Source organism: Scomber japonicus, chromosome 6, assembly GCF_027409825.1.
Source record: "Scomber japonicus isolate fScoJap1 chromosome 6, fScoJap1.pri, whole genome shotgun sequence".
Classification (NCBI taxonomy): Eukaryota; Metazoa; Chordata; class Actinopteri; order Scombriformes; family Scombridae; genus Scomber; species Scomber japonicus.
The window spans coordinates 20,743,692-20,762,723 of NC_070583.1; the positions used below are offsets into that span (position 1 = coordinate 20,743,692).

The following is a 19,032-nucleotide window of genomic DNA, read 5'->3' on the forward strand; positions in this document are numbered from 1 at the left end:
CAAATACAGTTGAGCTGGACTGAAGCGCATCCTCTTGGCATGGTGTCATGAACCCCATGGCCTGCACACCATAAACCATCTTGCAGGTAATGCTGCCTGATAGAAGAACTGCAGGCACTGCGGTTGCTTTTGTCGTGGTAGGTTTACCTCATCATGACTGCCACAAAAACAGGAGTTTATTGTATAGCATACCTACATTAAATAGCTTAATATTGTGGCCTTTTACAAGATTTCTGGGATTCTTTTAGAGGGTGCAGGCAGTACAGCTACCAGACAGAACTTAGCTTGTGTCTTTTCATATTAAATTGCAGGTCTGAATCTTTCATGTTGCTGTATTGAAAACATCTTATTACATCCTCTCACGAAAAAGGCAATTTTGTGTCGAATGGACCATTGAAATTGTAAATCTTAAAAGGTTGTGCCTGAAGCAAAAACAAAGATTTGATTTAAACGCCATGGTAAAGTTCAAGGCTGCTATGGACAGAATGGTGTAGAAGAAAACAAAAAGAAAAGCGAGGTAATAGACATCACAGTCCACCACATCATGGCAAAGGCTTGAGCTTCATCTTGGCATCAATCTGTCTTCAGTCTGAAAGTCATGACTCTTGTTCTTGCCAGTATGATTAATGGCTGCACCCACCCTACTACTTTAAAATCAAGTCCATGCATTAAAGCTGCAGTAGGTAACTTTGAGGAGAGAGAGGACTTAGCATCAAATTTGAAGAAGTACAACTTTCAGATCCCTCCCCGTCCCTCTCTGCTGCACTCCTGCCCTGCCTCCAAAGTCCCTCCCCCAGAGGAGGCTGATGTGCGCGACGGCACGCAACCATGGATGTGCACGCGATCAGTAATACATGAACTACACTCCACACAGCTAGATATAAAACGCTTTACAGTGACTTTCACATGGCTATACGTTATCTAGAAACTTGGAGATATGAGCTTGACCGAGCTTAGGAGGAAGGGGGAGGGGCCTGTGTGCGTGAGCAGTGGTTGGAAGCTTTCAGACACTCCATCAGACACAATCCTGGCTCTGATTGGGTCCTTTTGTCCAGTCGCGGTGAATTCTGGCAATTTGCAGTAGGAGCAGTAGTTGGGGCTAAATGAGCCTGTTTTTTTTTTGTTTTTTTTACAGATTACTAGTTTCATGTAATGCTGTCTTTACATAGTGACAGTCTTAGCAAATATGACAAAAAGTTACTTTTATAAGACTTACCAACTGCACCTTTAAACAGAGGGCAGTGTTTTTTTACCATAGCTGTAACTTTGAACAACTTCATTTACAATGATCAGGTCAGTAGGCACCATGTTTTAAGCATTTACTGGGAGTTAGGTTTGAGCATTTTAAATCCCTGCTGGTATTAAAATGATGGTGCTGTCAGTTAAAAAGCTTATTGAGTATAAGGTGAAGAATTATAACTTCATTATTAATAGTAGAAGAATCTATTTTTTTACCCACTCTGAACATAATCTGTCATGTACATAATATCGGTCTTAAAAGCTTCTAATTTGTGGGCGTGGACATGAACACTGCTGCTATTTGAATGAAGTGCTATGCAGTGTGTCTGAGCCTAATACACATTTTTTAGTTCAGTCACTCACTCCAATCATAGTGGTGTCTATGACCCCATTTAGACTGACACAGTGATGTGGGCTAAACTTGCATCACTAATTACTTATTACTAATCTTAATAGAGCATTGCACATAAGAAAGCAACTATGAATAAGCCTAACATGAGACTAGTGAAACTAAAACATGACTTATTGGGTAATTATGTATCATTTGATTTAGCAGGAGGCTTCCAAGAAAAACAAAATCAACCATTTTAACCAAGGGCCCCAAAATGACATTTAAATTCAAGTGACAAAGCGCTTTGGTGAGTGTAGTAATTATGACAAAAGACAAAAGCAAAGTAGGAAATGAGGTGATGTTATTACAGAGCAAACAATCCATGTAGGGAGGAGTTTGGGGGAGATGGATGGCTCAACAAAACCTAAGATTTAATTTGGGAGACCATTGTTCATTTGTCATTTCCAAAAACAAGTCGGTTTGGTTCTTACAATCGTTTCCTAACTTTAACCACATGGTTATTTTTGCCATAATGAAGTAATAATTTTAACTCACACTCATTTTCATTATTGGCCCTAAAATTTGAGCAAAGAAAAAGTTCCATCTCAAAAATCAATCTCAAACTTTATAACATTTTTACACATATAAGGTTCCAACTGCAAAGCACCAATCAGTGCTCAGAGTATAGACAGAAGGACCAATCAGGCTCCGCCTTTTTATCATGTGACCTCACTGTGCTGCGACTGTTGTTAAAGGAGCTGAATATATCATGAAACGTTGCCAAACTTAAGTTTATAAACCTCTGAATGATTTGATCTATGTTAAGTCATTATGAATACATTAGTTGTCTTGTTTGAACTAAATGAAAAGCAGATTTTTTTTCTAAATTTAATTACATAGTTATGATTAATAGGCTACTATAAGTGACTTAAGTCCTGTGATGCCACCAACTACATTCAGAGCTCAGATGAAGAACAAAGAGGGAAAAAAGAAAAAGAAAAACACAAGAAATGCTCTGAACTTAAGAGGAATAGACAAAGACCAAAACAAATACAGCAAGGAGAAACAATATCAACAAGTATATAGAGAAACATTTTCTTGACTTTTGTTGTTGTTGAAACTTTAAGAATTGTATTATCAGGGACACTTTTATATTTGCTATTTCTGTTCCAAGCGTGATATTTGCAATCTCTTTTCTGATATGATTAGAAAGCACCTTGAAGAGTTCAGAATGGTATTGGTTGCAGATGTAATACCGGCTTCATGTCAAAATATATTGCTGAGGTGCCAATTGCAGAAACATTATTCAAATTCACCCCACATTTAAGCATCTATATAAATAAAAATAACTATATTGTATGTCAGTTTTGCTAACTAGGATGTCAAAACTTCGAACCTCAATAACTCAAAACCACTCAGAATGCAGATAGGACCTTGTAAATCGAAGGTCACAAAATGATGTAGTCTTGCTGATAGGGGTGTCAGATCACAAAATGGTGATATGTGTCATTCTGGAGTGTATGGACCAATGACATTTTTTGTCATTTAGTTTGAGAGACTTGTGGTTTAGCAGAGATATATGAAACTACATTGCAGACAGGAGTCTTTGCTGATGGTGACACTCAGAGATTAACCTGTGATGGCTGTCTCATATGAATCAGTCCAACTTTTAAATGCTTAAAAATGACTTGTTAACTGAAGAAGCAGTTAAGAAGTCATATGTACATGTCTCTTTTATGATTTGTAGAAAGGAGGGCAAAGCATAAAGGTCTTAAATATGAAAAAAATGCATGCTTCCTTAACTCAGCATTTCCCGAGGTGGATTGCTCACTTTTTAAATGTAGTCTCTTAGCTGTGATTAATCTGAGCATCATCAAATTGTTTTGTGGCTGTAGGGAGATATAAAATGGACTAACACCAAAAGTGTAATGAAGAGATAAAAAATACAAGTCCAGCTTCAGGGTTATTGGCATATTATACCTCAAAGTACCAGCCAAAAACATAATACTAATAATAATGATATAAAAGCAGGGTGCTCTAGTGGAGGCATGATGACAATGACCATGAACTACAACATCCCTTACTTGAATCCATCAGAGGGCCTTTGTTGCATCCCTCATACAGTATTCCTCATCATCTCCCCATGATTTCTATCTAATAGAGACACAAAAATACCCCCAAAAATAATACATAAAAATATATTACAAAACCAAAGTCTATGTGATGGTGGCACTGGTTAGACTTGCAAAGCAGCAGTAGATCCACTGAATCCAGTGTTTACTATTAAACAGAATTAATGATATTTACAATCACGATGTATTGTTTTAGAAATTGTAAAATGATGAAATAATAGTTTTATATACATCCCATTTCTGTTTGTTTCTTTTTACATTGTAGTGAATGCTGTGCTTTAATGTTTCAAAGAAGATCAATAAGTAACTACTATGTGTTATTGTTTTGAAATTGTACCGCTCTGATGGAGCAGGTTGAAGAAAATGAGAAGAATAACTCCTCTATCAGGTCTTACTGACATCCTCCATTACCGTGGACAAGTATTCTATGTTGCATTTATTTTTACAATACCAGTGTGACATGAAAAGATGAGTAGGTCTTTTTCATCACACAGTGGCTACACCATGACACAGCTGTGTGAAATCAAGGTTTCTCAATTGCTCTAGCTTGCCTTCCCATGCTTGTGTTACTCTAACTGGAGGGACACTCGCAGGCTTTTGTTACATGAAGTGCTCCGATTGAAACACAGTAGAGACAAGATGAGAAAATTGAAGAAGGAATTGGTTTGGGGCATTGTTGGGAGGTACAATATGTGTGCAAGTAATGCTACATTTCACAGTGCTCTAGAAATGTGCTTAAATTGTGGTGTTTTTATTGGACTAGCAGCAGAGATGCAAGCCCCTGCAGCGGTGTGTGCTGCCAGGAGTAAGGAAAACATGCTTGTTTTGCTCCAATGGGAGTCGCTGCTGTGTACAGAGGAGTTGATTCTTTTAATCAAGTAATTCATTTGGTATTATTGCTGTAAAAAGCTGGAGGCACTGCTTGTTTTGTATAGTTTAACCTCATCAATAATCCACTAAACTAAATTAAATTATTCACAAAACTCACTGGACACAGGTGAGGGGATACATCTGTTAAATGTTACCAGCTGTGTCAACTCATGCTCTGTGGATTACAGTTCCTAATTTTTTACTTGTCTGTTATCACTAACAGCTTTGTGATTGACACACACAAACGTACACACTCATAAAACAGATAGCATAGATATTCAATTAAGAGCTTTTCTTCCATAAAATACTTTGTTACCCACCTATAAGCCACTAGCATGAATGGGATCTGATTTTAAGTATCCTGATATCTCCCACTCGGATTCAATATTTTCTCCATGATTGTTCAAATAACATTCTAGTTTTGGTATAAACGATCTTATTGTTGCTGGATTTTGAAACCTTGTTTGGATGTTATTACCAATTTGAGAACCTAACCTTGGGCTTTATAAAAAAAGAGTGCTGGACTTTTCAAAATATATATATTTAGACTAAATTGATCAAAATAAATATCCACAGACTAATTGATGGAAATAATGGTTATGTTTGTCTACAATAAAGTGAGATCAAAAATATAAAACTTGCACTATCTAGGGAAAGCAGCGCCACTGACATGATCCGACAAGATATCTGGGTGTGGAAGCTCAAAATGTCTGTTACCTGCCATTGAAGGGCTACAAAACATGCACAGTTGCCCACAGCAGCTTTTAAAACTGCCTTGTGAGTCCTCCGGTGAGTATGTAGGTGTGAGCTGAATATGATGAAGTGCTTTCCTGTCAAAGGTTTACTTACAGACACACTGTCCCAGGAGAGTTTGTTGTGTGACACTGGCAGAGGGAGCGCAGTGACCCCAGTGATGGCCAGCTGAGGGACGGAGGCCAACTCTCACTGTGTTAGAGGACAAACCTCTCAGTGGTCGGTTAAACTAATCACCACAGGGACCAGCGACTATTGCTTTGTTACAGGCCTGCATACGCACTTCAGAAATAGGTCTGACAGATAAATTAATGCGATTCATTCTGTTGCACTTTGAGACTCACACAATGCAAATACAGCTAACAAGCAGTGTGACTGTTCCAAATTTATTTCTCTGGTGGCCAGACTGGCCATAGTCCCATCTTTATGCCTTGTTGTCTCTCTCTTTTTCTCATTGCTTTCTTATCTCATTGTCATTGACATGCTATTATCCATTTTATTGTTTTGTTCCGGCACATATTGCACTCATCCATCTGGAGTGGGATCCCTGTTAAGCCTACACATTCAGTTCATTCTATTCTTCTGCTTGTTCAAGGAGTTCTCCGTCTCTTCACTGAGGTTGTTATTCAAAGCTAGGTAGTCTATTGTTCCCTGTGCATTGTTGACTTTGTATTGGGCCACATCTTGATTTGCATAATCTTCATTTGAATGTAATATGCTCATATGTTTGTAAATTTGATGACTAAACAACATTTGTATAAATTTGCAATTGTCTTGATAGTAATTTTTCAGAATCTTTTCTGAAACAATATTATGTTGCCATTTTTTTCTGCCTTGGTCGTATACCGCAAATTGATTTTTAATTCTCAAGGAGAAGGGCAGAGAATAAAGATTGCTTTACAATCTAGTTTTAAGGATGTTTTAATGTATTCCTGAAGTGATATAATGATTTTTTTTTCTTATCTTTTTTTCGCAGGAATCAAAATTAGCTAAATGTTCAATCTACAACATAATAGCAATTATATGAAAGATTGGTAGACATTGTTGCTATGGTTGATGTCATTGTTGCTATGTAAAACAACCAAAGTAGATTTTTTTTTTTTTTTGCAACTTTGCAATCAGTATGTGTTAAACGTACAGTGATATACTGCTTTATTCTCCTTTAGTTAAGTGTTAATTAGGACTCCATATGTTGCCTGTCCGAGATAATATACAGTAATGTCATTTTACCCTTGCACTGCTTCCGAGTCACTGATAGTGTAACTAGCTGTCAACATAGCTGAGTTACAGTGTAATGTTATTGATTATGAATAAAATCAGTTGAGAACTGCTTTGATTGGAGCAGTTATGTATCAAAAGGATTATTCTGCTCCCAGGAAAAGTCGTTACAGGTTAATGTTATTGCTTTCCATTGGTCTTCATTATCAAGCAAATATATGAGAGCCTGAAATCTGACTAACAAATAACAGCATGCAAAACTGAAATCCAATCTTTGTACAGTGGAGCTACATCAAGATTTCTCTGTCATTTTCTAAGAATTGTGCTTTTTTAGAGACAGATGATTATGTTCAGTAAGGTTTATAAAAATAGTATAGATTTATGTTTTCATTGTATTACAATAAATGCTCCAATTCATTAATGTCATATGTTTATGCATATAGTCATATGTATGTGTATTGTGTTGGATTTAATGAATACTCTTTATTTAACCATGCAATGAATGTGTTTAAGCACACTGACATTCTTACAGAGCAATTGTGTATTGTTATGTACACTGTTATTGATTTTTAGTGAAAGCCCTCTTAGGAATGTCAAAGCCTACATACTTTTCAGATAGAATATCTTGATGTGTCTTCTATGTGCTTGCAAACATTTCCACTTCACAGCAAGGAGAATCTTCTCATGCTGTCTGGCTTTGTCAACATTATTAAATTTAGAGGGAGTCAGAGATTAATAACTTTCACGTAAGGAGAAAATGGGAAGAGGCACAGGCTTGGGAGCATACAAAAAGATTAATGAGTGTCAAAAAACAATGGAATTACCATCAGATAGTAGAATGGCAGAATGGCATGCTTCTGGTCTTCTCAGTTTCCTCACCAGATAAGAGTTTGTTCATGGATCACAAAGAAGTGACCTATTATTATAGATAAACATTTTGTCCTTTCAGCAGGCTTAAAATTATTACTGACCTTTGTTTAAGTTAGAAATAGTGCTTTTAATAAGGCTTAATTCCACCCTCAGCTACGGGCACTGCAATCAGCAAAATTATCTGTATCTCTACTGAACATTTGGCTTGGCTATAAAAGTAAGTGCATTATGTGCAAAATTGGCCTGGTGGAGGTGGATTACTGAGAAAAAATGCAGATCAATCTTTTTCAGTCCTTTCGACTGGAAGTACCAACATGAACACACACACACACACACACACACACACACACACACACACACACACAGAATCATGTCTCTCAAATAGCCATCTCTGCAAATATGTCATTATTGTTATGATAGATGGCCAGCAGTTCCCAAATATCAACACATGAATACAGCACAGTTGAGCATGTTGAATACACATGCAACTTTGAGCAGCAGAAAAATGGTAAGAAGCCAAAAATGATCATTGACAACAACAGAAATAAATGAGATGTGTGTGCATAGTGTGAACAATGTCACTGGCACATGCAGCTGGAAGAGAACAGTAGCCTGTTAGCTGTTAGACATTTCCCATAATAGACAGGATGTGTCAGCACACAGTGCATTTGTAGACCAGAGGTGGAAGAGAGGTAAATACTACAAGAAGAGTTTATTTCATGAGGAGCAAAGACATGGCACTGTCAGTCAACCTCTGCATCCACAAGAAACAGCACATTGTGTAACCTCCAGTCACTGCAGATTTGGTCAGGGCTTTTTTAGGAAAACATCCAATCCTGCTTCACCTGCAGCTCGCTGTGATGTTTCATTTAGAGAAAAGCAAAAGTTAACAAAGGACAAGTAAAATGTTACTCATTCTGTAAATCTCTGTGAATTATAATTTACAGATGAAATGAAACCATTTATCAGGAGGCCACTTGTCCAAATGATTAATAATCCAGGAATTTATCAATTTTCATTCTCAGTATTGAAGAATACACTAGACTAAATCAAATAACCAAAAAAATGCAATGCAAAAAAAAAAGAGTCAAGTAAAAATTGTACTTCAAAAAACACCAGATGGCTGTAGTACTACCTTGGTGGGGGGCTCTGGCTAATTTGTAGCATAATCACCAGTGGTTTGTGTTTCTTTCACATTTTTCTTCTCACCTTTTATTAGCATAAACCTGGTTGGCTTAAGTGGCTGTTTACATGAAATCCAGCTAGACTGAAATTACAGCTTTTGGATGCACAGAAACTGCATAAAAATAATTCAAAATGTTTCCATTTGATGATTGTTTGGTGAAAAATAAGTCAGACTTGGCAGTATTCTTCTGATGGTATTCTTGTATTCCTAAAAAAGATTGATTCCAAAAACTCAACTGCAACAGAAACCGAGAGTTCCAAACCTTTCGAAAAAAGGTAATGGTGGCTAGTGTGGCAGTTGTGATAATTGTGTGTTTTGCATCCTCAGTTTCCCATTTCGACAATTGTTGAGCCGTGTACGCAACACTTCAACTACAGATCCCGCAAAGTCTCATCATCATTCCCAGAGAAATCAGGTGTGAGCTGTAAATGAATATAACCTCCTACCTCAGAGATAGACTTTAACAGGAAGGATCTCACAGGAGGACCAGCTGTGAGTTTACCTTCAGGGTTGTGTTCCTCATACGATTTTCTGTTTTGCTAATGTGTGCCGTGTTGTGTAACATCTGGGACAAAGGTCATTGTGAATACATTGTACTCCCTAAGAGGTTTTTCATGAACTCTGCAGTGTTTCAATGAGTTATTTTTTGTGTGTACAAAGGCAGAGATACCGACTTGTCACCTTTGAGGTGGGTGGTTGACTGTTTGATCCTCCTCCTATCATATGACCTGGGGAAATCCAATTGTGAATGTCGAATTTTGTTTTAGTGTTTGTTGTTTCTTGTGTGATGCCTCAGTGTAAAAATGACTACCCTACTGCTTCTGTGAGTTTGGCTACAGGTTATGCTTCCTTTATATGAATACTCAGTGGGGCAACTTCAAAGCTCAAAAAACCGGGTGTGTTCTTGAAATTGAAGCACTGAATATACTCTCTCACCTCCTCGGTTCATTCCTTTAGATTTAGTAGTAGTGGCAATAACTTGAAGGTCATTTATTCTCATTAGAAATGGTTAGAAATTGCTCTATTACTTTCACTCCATGTAAGCAGGGTAACTGTTTCCCTGTGTGAACCAAAGCCAGAAACCTCTCTGTAGGCTATCTTGATTATGTCTGACACATTACAAAGCAATTGCTCTAATTCTTAAGAGTGCTTTACGCACCACAGTGTCGAGTATATTAGGCTAGAGGGTGGTAGCATGTCTGGAATTGGGCCTTTTCTATGCATGGTGCTTTTTCTGATGTTGGGCACACTGCAGTTTTACTTGTGATTAGCATTCAGTGCTGATTTAGCAGTTTATAGCAATGAATTCTTTGCTAAATCTTAGGCTTGCCAGCAAATCTAGTGTTAATCTGAGCTAGACGAAAGCCTTCTGTAACAATGTTTTGTCCTTATTACACCCAACTGTCTCTACCTGAAAGATGGCTGAGCACCTACCGTTATGTAACCACTCGAGACAAACAAAGCAATGTCTCTGGAGTGACGATGAAAGGAAATTGTTTGCCAATCTGTCATGTTGGTGTGTAATTTGCACAGACGATGAAAGTTGAAAGTTATTGACTTGAAGTTTTCTCAGGCGCTGTCCGATCAGCCCTGATGGGAAAGATTTTCTGAATGTACTGTGATTAGCAGTGTTTCAGCACTTAATTGTTTGGATTATTGTATATCATGCCCCATGATATTTTAGCTATAGGAACATAATTTCCTGTGACACATTAATCTTATAATGCAAAGACACGATTAACAAATACAGAAGCACAAAGAATAGGGGACATTTATTTGAAGTTCTGTGATTTATTTGTATCATTTATGAGTTTATTATGGCATATTTTAACTGAAAATGTACTCCTTTGGCCTTATTTTTGTGATTCTTCCCTATTACAGTATGCCCAACACTGCCCACCGATCAACTACATTCACAGATATGGAATTAAAGCAGCATTCGATGGGGAAATAGAACCCGGTTGTAGACAGATTTTGATCAGTTTAATATTACCTACTTATGTATTACTTTTCAGTCACTAGAGGGCAATTTCTTGACCTATTGAGTGAGGCTGTCTAAAAGAAGTAGTCTCTGGCTAGGTTTAGCCTATAGCCTCCACGTCCTCCGGGCCACATATCTTCTTGGATAGCTTTGTGTTAGCTCAACGGTAGACCCTGACCCCTTGACCCTGACCAGCGGTAAGGGAGTTTTCAGGATGGATTTATATTAAAAGTTTTTTTTTAATAGTTTGGGGTGCCCTGGTGGTCAAGTATTAGTTTTTGCTCGTTCATTTATGGCTTACTATTAAAATGTACAGTAAAGACTGTTATTCAGGTAATTTCAGAAAAAAATTGCAGACATATAATTGGTGTATTGAGTCTTTTGCGGAGTTGCATATTCGTACAGTTTAAATGAATGTATAAAGCTGTGTTCTTGGTATGCATGTTTTTCAGGAATTCCTTTTTTGTAATGTCGTGTTGATGTGAGGTTGTAACATTTGGCGTGTCATGACACAACCTAGTCTCTTGTTAGTTTCACAATAATGGCTCTAAAATTATGAGATGCCTACATTTTTCAGGCCATGTCACAATCACAATCTATTTACATTAAAGTATGATATATTTAACATCTCTCAAAACAAAAGTACAAAAGTGCCCTTGATAACTCAACAATATGAGGTTAATGTTTGACCATCAGTTTTCATTATTTCACTTTCAGTTCTGAGAAGTAATGTAATTTTTTGTCAGTTTTTGATAGCAGTAGGCTAAGCAGGAGCATTGTTTTGTGATCAACTTGGCGCATTCAACTTCTATTTTGGGTTGTCTGCCGTTGGTGTGCTTCCTCCCATTTCAAAATTGCTGCCTGTTGGCCGTAAACCGCATCCAAAGAGCATTTTATAGCCTGTGATTGTAAAATGTGCAGTTTCTCATTTAATTTAATTTAATCCAAGCATATGTGGTGGAGAATATTTACTATCAGGCCAATAGAAATGAAATAGCTAAACAACAAACAACAAACAACAAAAAAACAACACACGTAGGCATCTAACAATTTTAGAGTTGTTATTGTAAAACTAATACGCAGTGAACCACATTCACATTTTGATGTAAGACCGGGTTGCATGACAGGATATGTTAAAAAGTACTATACTAACCACACATTTGCACATACACTACTTTAATCTTGTACTTCCTGTCACCAGCGATAGAGCCAAATAATGATCATACTATCATTGTTACCCCTTCATACTACCTATCTAACCTGCTGTTTCCTTGCTTTACCTCCTCATGCTATCAGTGTCTGGGACGAAAAGCAAAGCAAAAGGTGAGTTATTGCCTCCATTTTCTTGCTACATGATTTATGTTGCACACAGTTCCCAATAAACAATGTTTGGATCGCCCTTTTATCTCCCCCAAGAGCCCGGAAAGCATTAACATACGTTGCTTGCTGCAAAGCTGTCTGGGATTTTTTTTTACTTTTATTTGTCCAAGAAAGCTTTGCTGAACATGCTCTCTCTTTCTGAGATACAACCTGCTTCACATATGTATAGATTCACATGCTCACACCAGGGAGCTGCCCGCCTCATCCAGTCATGCTTTTCCTCTATTTGGTCGACTGTGCAGCTCCACTGGAGCAGCTGGGGGGTTGTTCCTGGTTCAAGGACAACTCAGCAGTAGACGAGGGAGGAGAGAGTGTTTCTCGTTTGCTTTCCCTACCCAGATTCCCCCAGGCATACTATGCATTCCAACTGGAGATGTTCTAGTCACAAGCCCACTCCTCATACTTTACCTCTACCCTTCAGTTTTTAATAATTTGTCTTGATGTTTGATGGTTCATTGATTCATTGCCATTGATTCGGATCTACTGACGAAGAAATTGTCATTTTCAGATTCATTATGCACTGAGCTGAGAAATACAGCACCTAGAGTGTTTTTTTTCTTTATTGTTGCTCAGTCAAAAATTACTTCTATCTTTGAGAGAAAAAATCCTGCTGCAGAATATTTGATGATTTACAGACAGCCTCTCTTCCTTTTATATTGGATATACATTTTGCGTTATTGTTCATGATCTTGGTGACTGATATTATTGCAGCATCCAAACATCAACACCCCTGTGACTCAGTGACTCTGCCTGTATGCTTATTGAAGCCACTGTTAATGCTGTTACTGATGGATTCTGTATACATTTTATTTCTGTAGTTGCTCTTGTTTGCCTTTGGTAAGCAGTTGACCAATTTTCACTGTTCAACATGACTCTTGTCATGTTGAACAGTGAAATGGAATGTAGCTTCCTAGTAACATGCCTAACTAACATAATATAATCATTTAGGTCAGTGTTTGTTGTTTGTTTTAGAGGCTTTTTATGTTTCTTTTGTTGTTGTTGCGTTTTTTTGGACATGACTTCAACCAAACCCCACTGATTAATGTTGTTAATGTTCATGAATGAACGCCGAGGGTTTTTCTTTTTTTCCCCCTTTTTGAAAATGCAGTGTTTTCTAATTACAGAAGTAATTAGGGCGCTAGTTTTTCATTAGCAGAAGATACACATTCAGCATTCTAATTACAGTTAATAACTTTTATTAATAACGCTGAAGATAATAACTATAACCACATGTATAAGTCTTGCATATTGATGAATGATTTTTGTCAGCTTTCCTATTGTATTCTAGTAATTGCTCTGTCATTTTGGCAGAAACCGTTGTTAAACCTAAGACCTTGAAGCCAAGATAAAAGATCATCATAGTTGTCATTATAATGGAAATGACTTCGGGTTTATTTACAGAAACCTCCTGATTAGATTTATTTGCTCTCACCTGAACATATGAAGCAATGCTTTGGCCAGTGCCAGTGCAGAGAAAAGGAGTGTGTATAATCTGTATAAAGGGAGAAATGAACTGTAATAGTGATTTTTTTTTGCAGAATAATTTGAGAATTCTGGTCACCTACTGCACTGGTAGTTATGGCAGAGGTGGCTAAATGAACCTGAAATAATGGACTGAGTTTTTATAATTGTGTTGTGTAACCATTATGAAGGGCTTCAAGCAGGTTTAGTGTAAATTTGGCTGCATTTCAAGTGAAGTGCTTCTGATGGAGGTTATGCATTTGGACACAGCAAGGATTCTTAGTATGATAAGGTCTTATTGAACCTTAAGAAGTGTAACATTATTCTGTGGGCTTATTTTGACATGGAGGTGTCACAGTACAGTCTTGATAAGTAATGTTTGAAGATCACCGAAGTTCCACCGAATTCTCATTAATTAGGGTTTATCACTTCTAAGAGCATGTTTGTGTTTTTATCCCAATTTTTCCATTTTTTGTCACAATATGTTATCTCTCAGCATGTAGGAGAATACTTGAAAGCATCAGGATTTGATAAAAAAAAACATAATCCCACAGTTCATTTGAGCACATCACATGTACAGTCGTGTAAAGTAACTCCAGCTTCATGTTGGCATTAATTTGATCGTAATTAAGATTTAAAATTTTATATGTACTGGATGAATGTGCTGGTATTTATATGTTGATGCATGTTTTAGATTTGTCTGTATAATTGTTTGTGTGTTAGAGACTATGTAATGGTGTTGCATGTAAATGGATGTTTTCATGTTTTTAGTATCGGGTGATTGTTCTGTGTGTACCTGCCTAGGGACTACAGATGGAAATGAGCTAATAGCTAAATCTGGCATAATTTATCTCTTCTCATTTTTAGATCCGTGTTTTTTGGGTATGGTCCTTGTATAATAAAGACTAATAATAAAAAAATAATAGCTGAACATGTAATATCCTGTTTCACCTGGAGACAATACAGTGTTTTTGACCCACTTTCTGAAGCTGATGTATTTCCTCTTTCCCTTTTCTCCTGTGTAGCAGAACAAAAAAAAACTGCTAAGAGTTTCCCCCAGCAGGGATATTTATTGCTAGTGCTGCGGATTGTCCACCCCCTACCTTCCCCCCAGCTCCCCCACTGTGGCAAATCACAGGGGAGGACAGTGTTCGGTACCACCTCTGAGTCAAGGGAGGTTCACATTTGCTCAGGTGCTACTCAGTAACAGGCAACAAATGTCCTTTTTGATGAAGGGTAAAGCTGATAGACAGTTCACTACATCTTGGTTATTTCCCTTCTATAGCAGGCTTCATTGCGCTCTGTAACAGCTCAATCAACTGACTGCATCATTTAAGATCACACTATCAGTGCCAACTGTGAATACGACACATAGTGGATACACAGTTGTCGTGTTGTGGTGTAACATTTGTGCATTGCGCCTGTCTGATCTTCTGTGAATTATTCTTGTTTAGAACTGATGGGAGTCTTGTAGGAAATCAATATAACCTCAGCACAGATAAAGAATGTATGCAAATGTGTCCTGATAAGGCTCCGGAGAACCACATTTAATGCAAGAAACATCCATGTTTGATTTTGCAAAAGCTATTCAGGTGGCCTTTACACCTGGAATTAACCTTCTTCCAGTGTTCGTTGCTCCACTGTCTGTTTTAACTGCTCTTATATTAACACAAAAACCATAAATCATCACCAAATTTAATTTAACACTTTTTTAGGTTTTAAACAATGTTTTAGAGTAGTGATTAACATGAGACTCAAAAATATGGTCCAGAGCCTTTTGGACAGAAAATCGCTTCATCAGTCACCCACTCAATTGTGTTCACAGAGTAAAATGAAAGCAGAGTGGAGAAATAGTACACTCAAGCAATTAACATCCAATCATGTTCTGTGTTATGTATAAAAATGCCCAGTTGATTCTTTTGCCATCTTGATTCTTTCTTAACAAGATGGTAGGACTCACAAAGACTGCTCAACTGGCTGGTGTTTCAATAGGAACAGTGACTAAAATGACATCTACATTTACACTACCGGTCAAAAGTTTTAGAACACCCCAATTTTTCCAGTTTTTTATTGAAAAAATATTTTCAAGCTTACCATCTTGGTCTTTTTTCCTAAGGTAGTTCTGGGATAGCTTGGACTTATGTTTTGGGTCATTATCTTGCTGTGGGATGAACCCCTGACCAACTACGTGCATACCAGAGGGTACTGCATGGTGCTGCAGAATGCTGTGGTAGTCGACCCTGGATCCAGAAAAACAACCCCAGACCATCATGCTTCCTCCTCCATATTTGACAGTTAATGTCACACACTGAGGAACCATCCTTTCACCTTCTCGACGGTGTACAAAACTCCTGCGTGATGAACAGAATATTTTAAATTTTGATTCATCAGTCCATAACACCTTCTTCCAGTCTTCAGTAGTCCATTGGTGGTGTTTCATGGCCCAGGCAAGCCTCTTCTTCTTATTCTGACGTCTTAGCAATGGCTTTCTTGCTGCAACTCGACCTGTCAAACCTTCAACTCGAAGTCTTCTCTTCACAGTTGAAACTGAGACTTGCTTACGACCAATATTAAGCTGTGCTTGAAGCTGTTGTCCTGTGAGCCGCCTGACACGCAAGCTATATGACTCTCAGAAACTTGTCTTCTGACTCTGTTGTGGCTTTGGGTCTGCCAGACCTCTTCCCTTCAGAGTTTCCCCCAGTTTCTGAGTGCTTTTTGATGGTGAAGGAAACTGTACTCACTTGCACCTTGACTTTTTTCGCAATTTCTCTGTAGGAAAGACCTACATTTTTAAGTGTTTTTGTATAATTTTCAGTTTTGGGTAACCTTACCTTTTTTTTAACCTCTGGCAGTTCACTACTTACCTTGGTACCATTTCAAGCTATTCAGGATGACGAATTTCAATAAAAAACTGGAAAAATTGGGATGTTCTAAAATTTTTGACCGGTAGTGTAGATCTATGGGAAAGACATCAGTAAATGGGGTCAGACAATGTAGTCGACTGTGCACATTGATGCTTGTGCATTAGTGCGATATGTAAGAAAAAACAGAAGAGCTACCTGTCCCATAAAAGGGAAGGGTCACTGCAAATCATTTTTGACCAGGAACACCAAAGGTGTAACAATGTTCACTAAACCACTCAATTTATTCAATGTGGTGATCAACAATTTTATATGTTCAAATGCCTCGTGTGGAGGATGTCATCAGGCCTTAAGGCAATCCAATAAAAAACACAATTTTTATGATATATAAAAGATTCTCCAGTGTTGACCCAAAAATCTGACCCAAACAGTGCATGAGGGTTAAAACAACAGTCGTGAAATAAACTCCAGTTGAATTGTGACATCAACATATACTCTCTTCTCCATCCTCTATGCATTTGCACTTGCAAATTATGCAAATGGTTTGTGAAAGAGAGTGACATGGAGCACATTAATCTGGGCAAAAGTAATCACAGCCTTTGCTTTTACCATAATTACATATGGATTTTCCATGAACAAATGACTTATATGTTGGAAGGTCTGTGTAATAAGATTTTAAATGTTCCCTGTTGATTTTAAATTGTGACATTATCTAAACAAAATAAGTCTGAAGCAGTAGATGGTCAGATGGTCAACATGCATCACTTTGGATAGGTAATATACAGATTTACAGATTAACTTTAGTTAATGGATCAGATCTAGATTTAGCTATAGCCTTAAATAGTTGCTTAAATCTCTCCAATCAAATACGCATATAGCTTTTAAAATGGCAAAGTTCATTGAATGCTCCAGATGTCCAGGTTTGCCATATACTGTAGGGGAGAGTGGGGTAATTTGTGCCAAGGGGTAAGTAGTTCCACCCCGGTTATCTAGAAAACCATAGAAGAAGTTGCTCATGTGACCACATATTTTTGAAGAGGCATCCATTTCACTCATCTTGTGAAGAGGGGAGACACTTGGCTTGAGAGGTTGGCACATTTAAGTTCAAAAAACAATTTTTTGCCCTCCAAAGTAAAATTTCTATGATCAAGTTTTTTTTAATGCTGTGTTTGAACAATTGTAGACAACTTTGAAAACAGTTCATACATGTTTTAGTGCTTTAGTAAGCTACAGCATGAGTATATACAGTTAGCATGATACTAGCTCAAAACAGCTGGGGGATACATTTTTTTCAAAATGGTGGGTCTGGGGTAATTTGTGCCAAAGGCCTGGGTTAAGTTGTGCCAATGGGACAACTTAACCCAATTTATGATTATTTACGATATATTACTTAATTGTATTTTATTGTTATTGTATATTGTATTCTTACATTTGATCACTAAAACTATGTGATATTCTTAATTTTAGACCATCATGCCACACAAATACAAATACAAAAAGGAGACATTGAACCCTTCTATGCTCCGGAGGAGAATTTCACCTCTAGCAGCACAATACGAATGTTTTTATAAGTAAATTGTATTGAATTTGTTTTACTTTTATATAGCATTATCATTTGTGAGATTAAAATGATCTGTTTTACTTCAATTATCAATGGCACAATTTACCCCACTGTATTCTCTCTAATGGCACAACTTACCCCCTACCGGGGGCAAGTTGTGCCACAGGACACTTTTTTTTCCTAAAGCTATATTTCTCAAACTGTTTGTTTAAGATCCAAAGTAATTGTTCCCAGGGATGCACAGCATCCTAAACTATATGTAGATATCTTAGTTGGAGGCATTACTGTTGTCCCCTTGTTTTAAGGGCACTTTAAGTAAAAATTGGCACTACTTACCCCACTCTCCCCTACATGGGAAGCAGTTCTGTTGACATTGAACCAATTTGTCTTAAATTACACTGTCAGAGTATATGATTGTTTTTGGTGACAGATATGACCTTTTAGTCGTTAAAGAAATAACTGACATGAAATATGTTTTTGCCCATGTTTTTCCTTTTAAGACTGTTCAGAAAAGGTCACTGTGGGTGAAAACAATCAGATATGATGGGGTTCCTTCCTTGATAAAAGGCAGGCGGTCTTATCTACTCTTACTTTCAAAGCATTTCCATTATAAACACTTACGGTAATGAATTTGTCAGCAAGAATATTCAGATTGTATTCGCATGATGAATGTGGTCAGATTTATTTTGGTGTTTGCATCATCTTTCTATGGCCTAAATTGTAACACCCCAATTTACATACAGTTTTACACACCGCACACTCTTTGCTTTTTAATGCTTTATCTATAGTTGTGCATTACCTGCTAAATTGATCAGAGGGTCTTTGTATCTTTTTTTTTAAAATAACAAACTGAGGCTCACATAAATATGATATGGCCTAAGTAAATAAGCAATTAACAGCTACTGACAAAGCTGTTTTCAAAACTATTTAAATTAATATAATAAACTATATATAGTAAGGAGTGTGTATGCATTAATATCCTGCCTTATACTGGCAACAACTAGCCAGAATTTTTAGAAGTGGTTTTATTAAGACTCGAGTGAATGGAACATGTTGTTTACATGATATGCTTCAAAGAGAGTGTTGGTGCACTCCACTAACATAAACTATGGAATATTTATATGTTGAGAAACTAACAGTTTGGCTATCAGCTTCTAGCAGATAAGCCAGTGGCTGAGCTGCCATTAAG

The 19,032-nt window shown here is 37.3% G+C and overlaps 1 protein-coding gene across 1 annotated transcript in view; it reads left to right on the forward strand.

Annotated features, from left to right (window-relative positions):
* cadm2b (cell adhesion molecule 2b) overlaps positions 1 to 19,032 on the forward strand; it is a 155,381-nt gene that overhangs the window by 89,566 nt on the left and 46,783 nt on the right. The window contains exon 2 of the mRNA XM_053321017.1: positions 11,877 to 11,903. Coding sequence (XP_053176992.1) covers positions 11,877 to 11,903 — 27 coding nt within the window. The remainder of the gene's footprint in view (positions 1 to 11,876; positions 11,904 to 19,032) is intronic.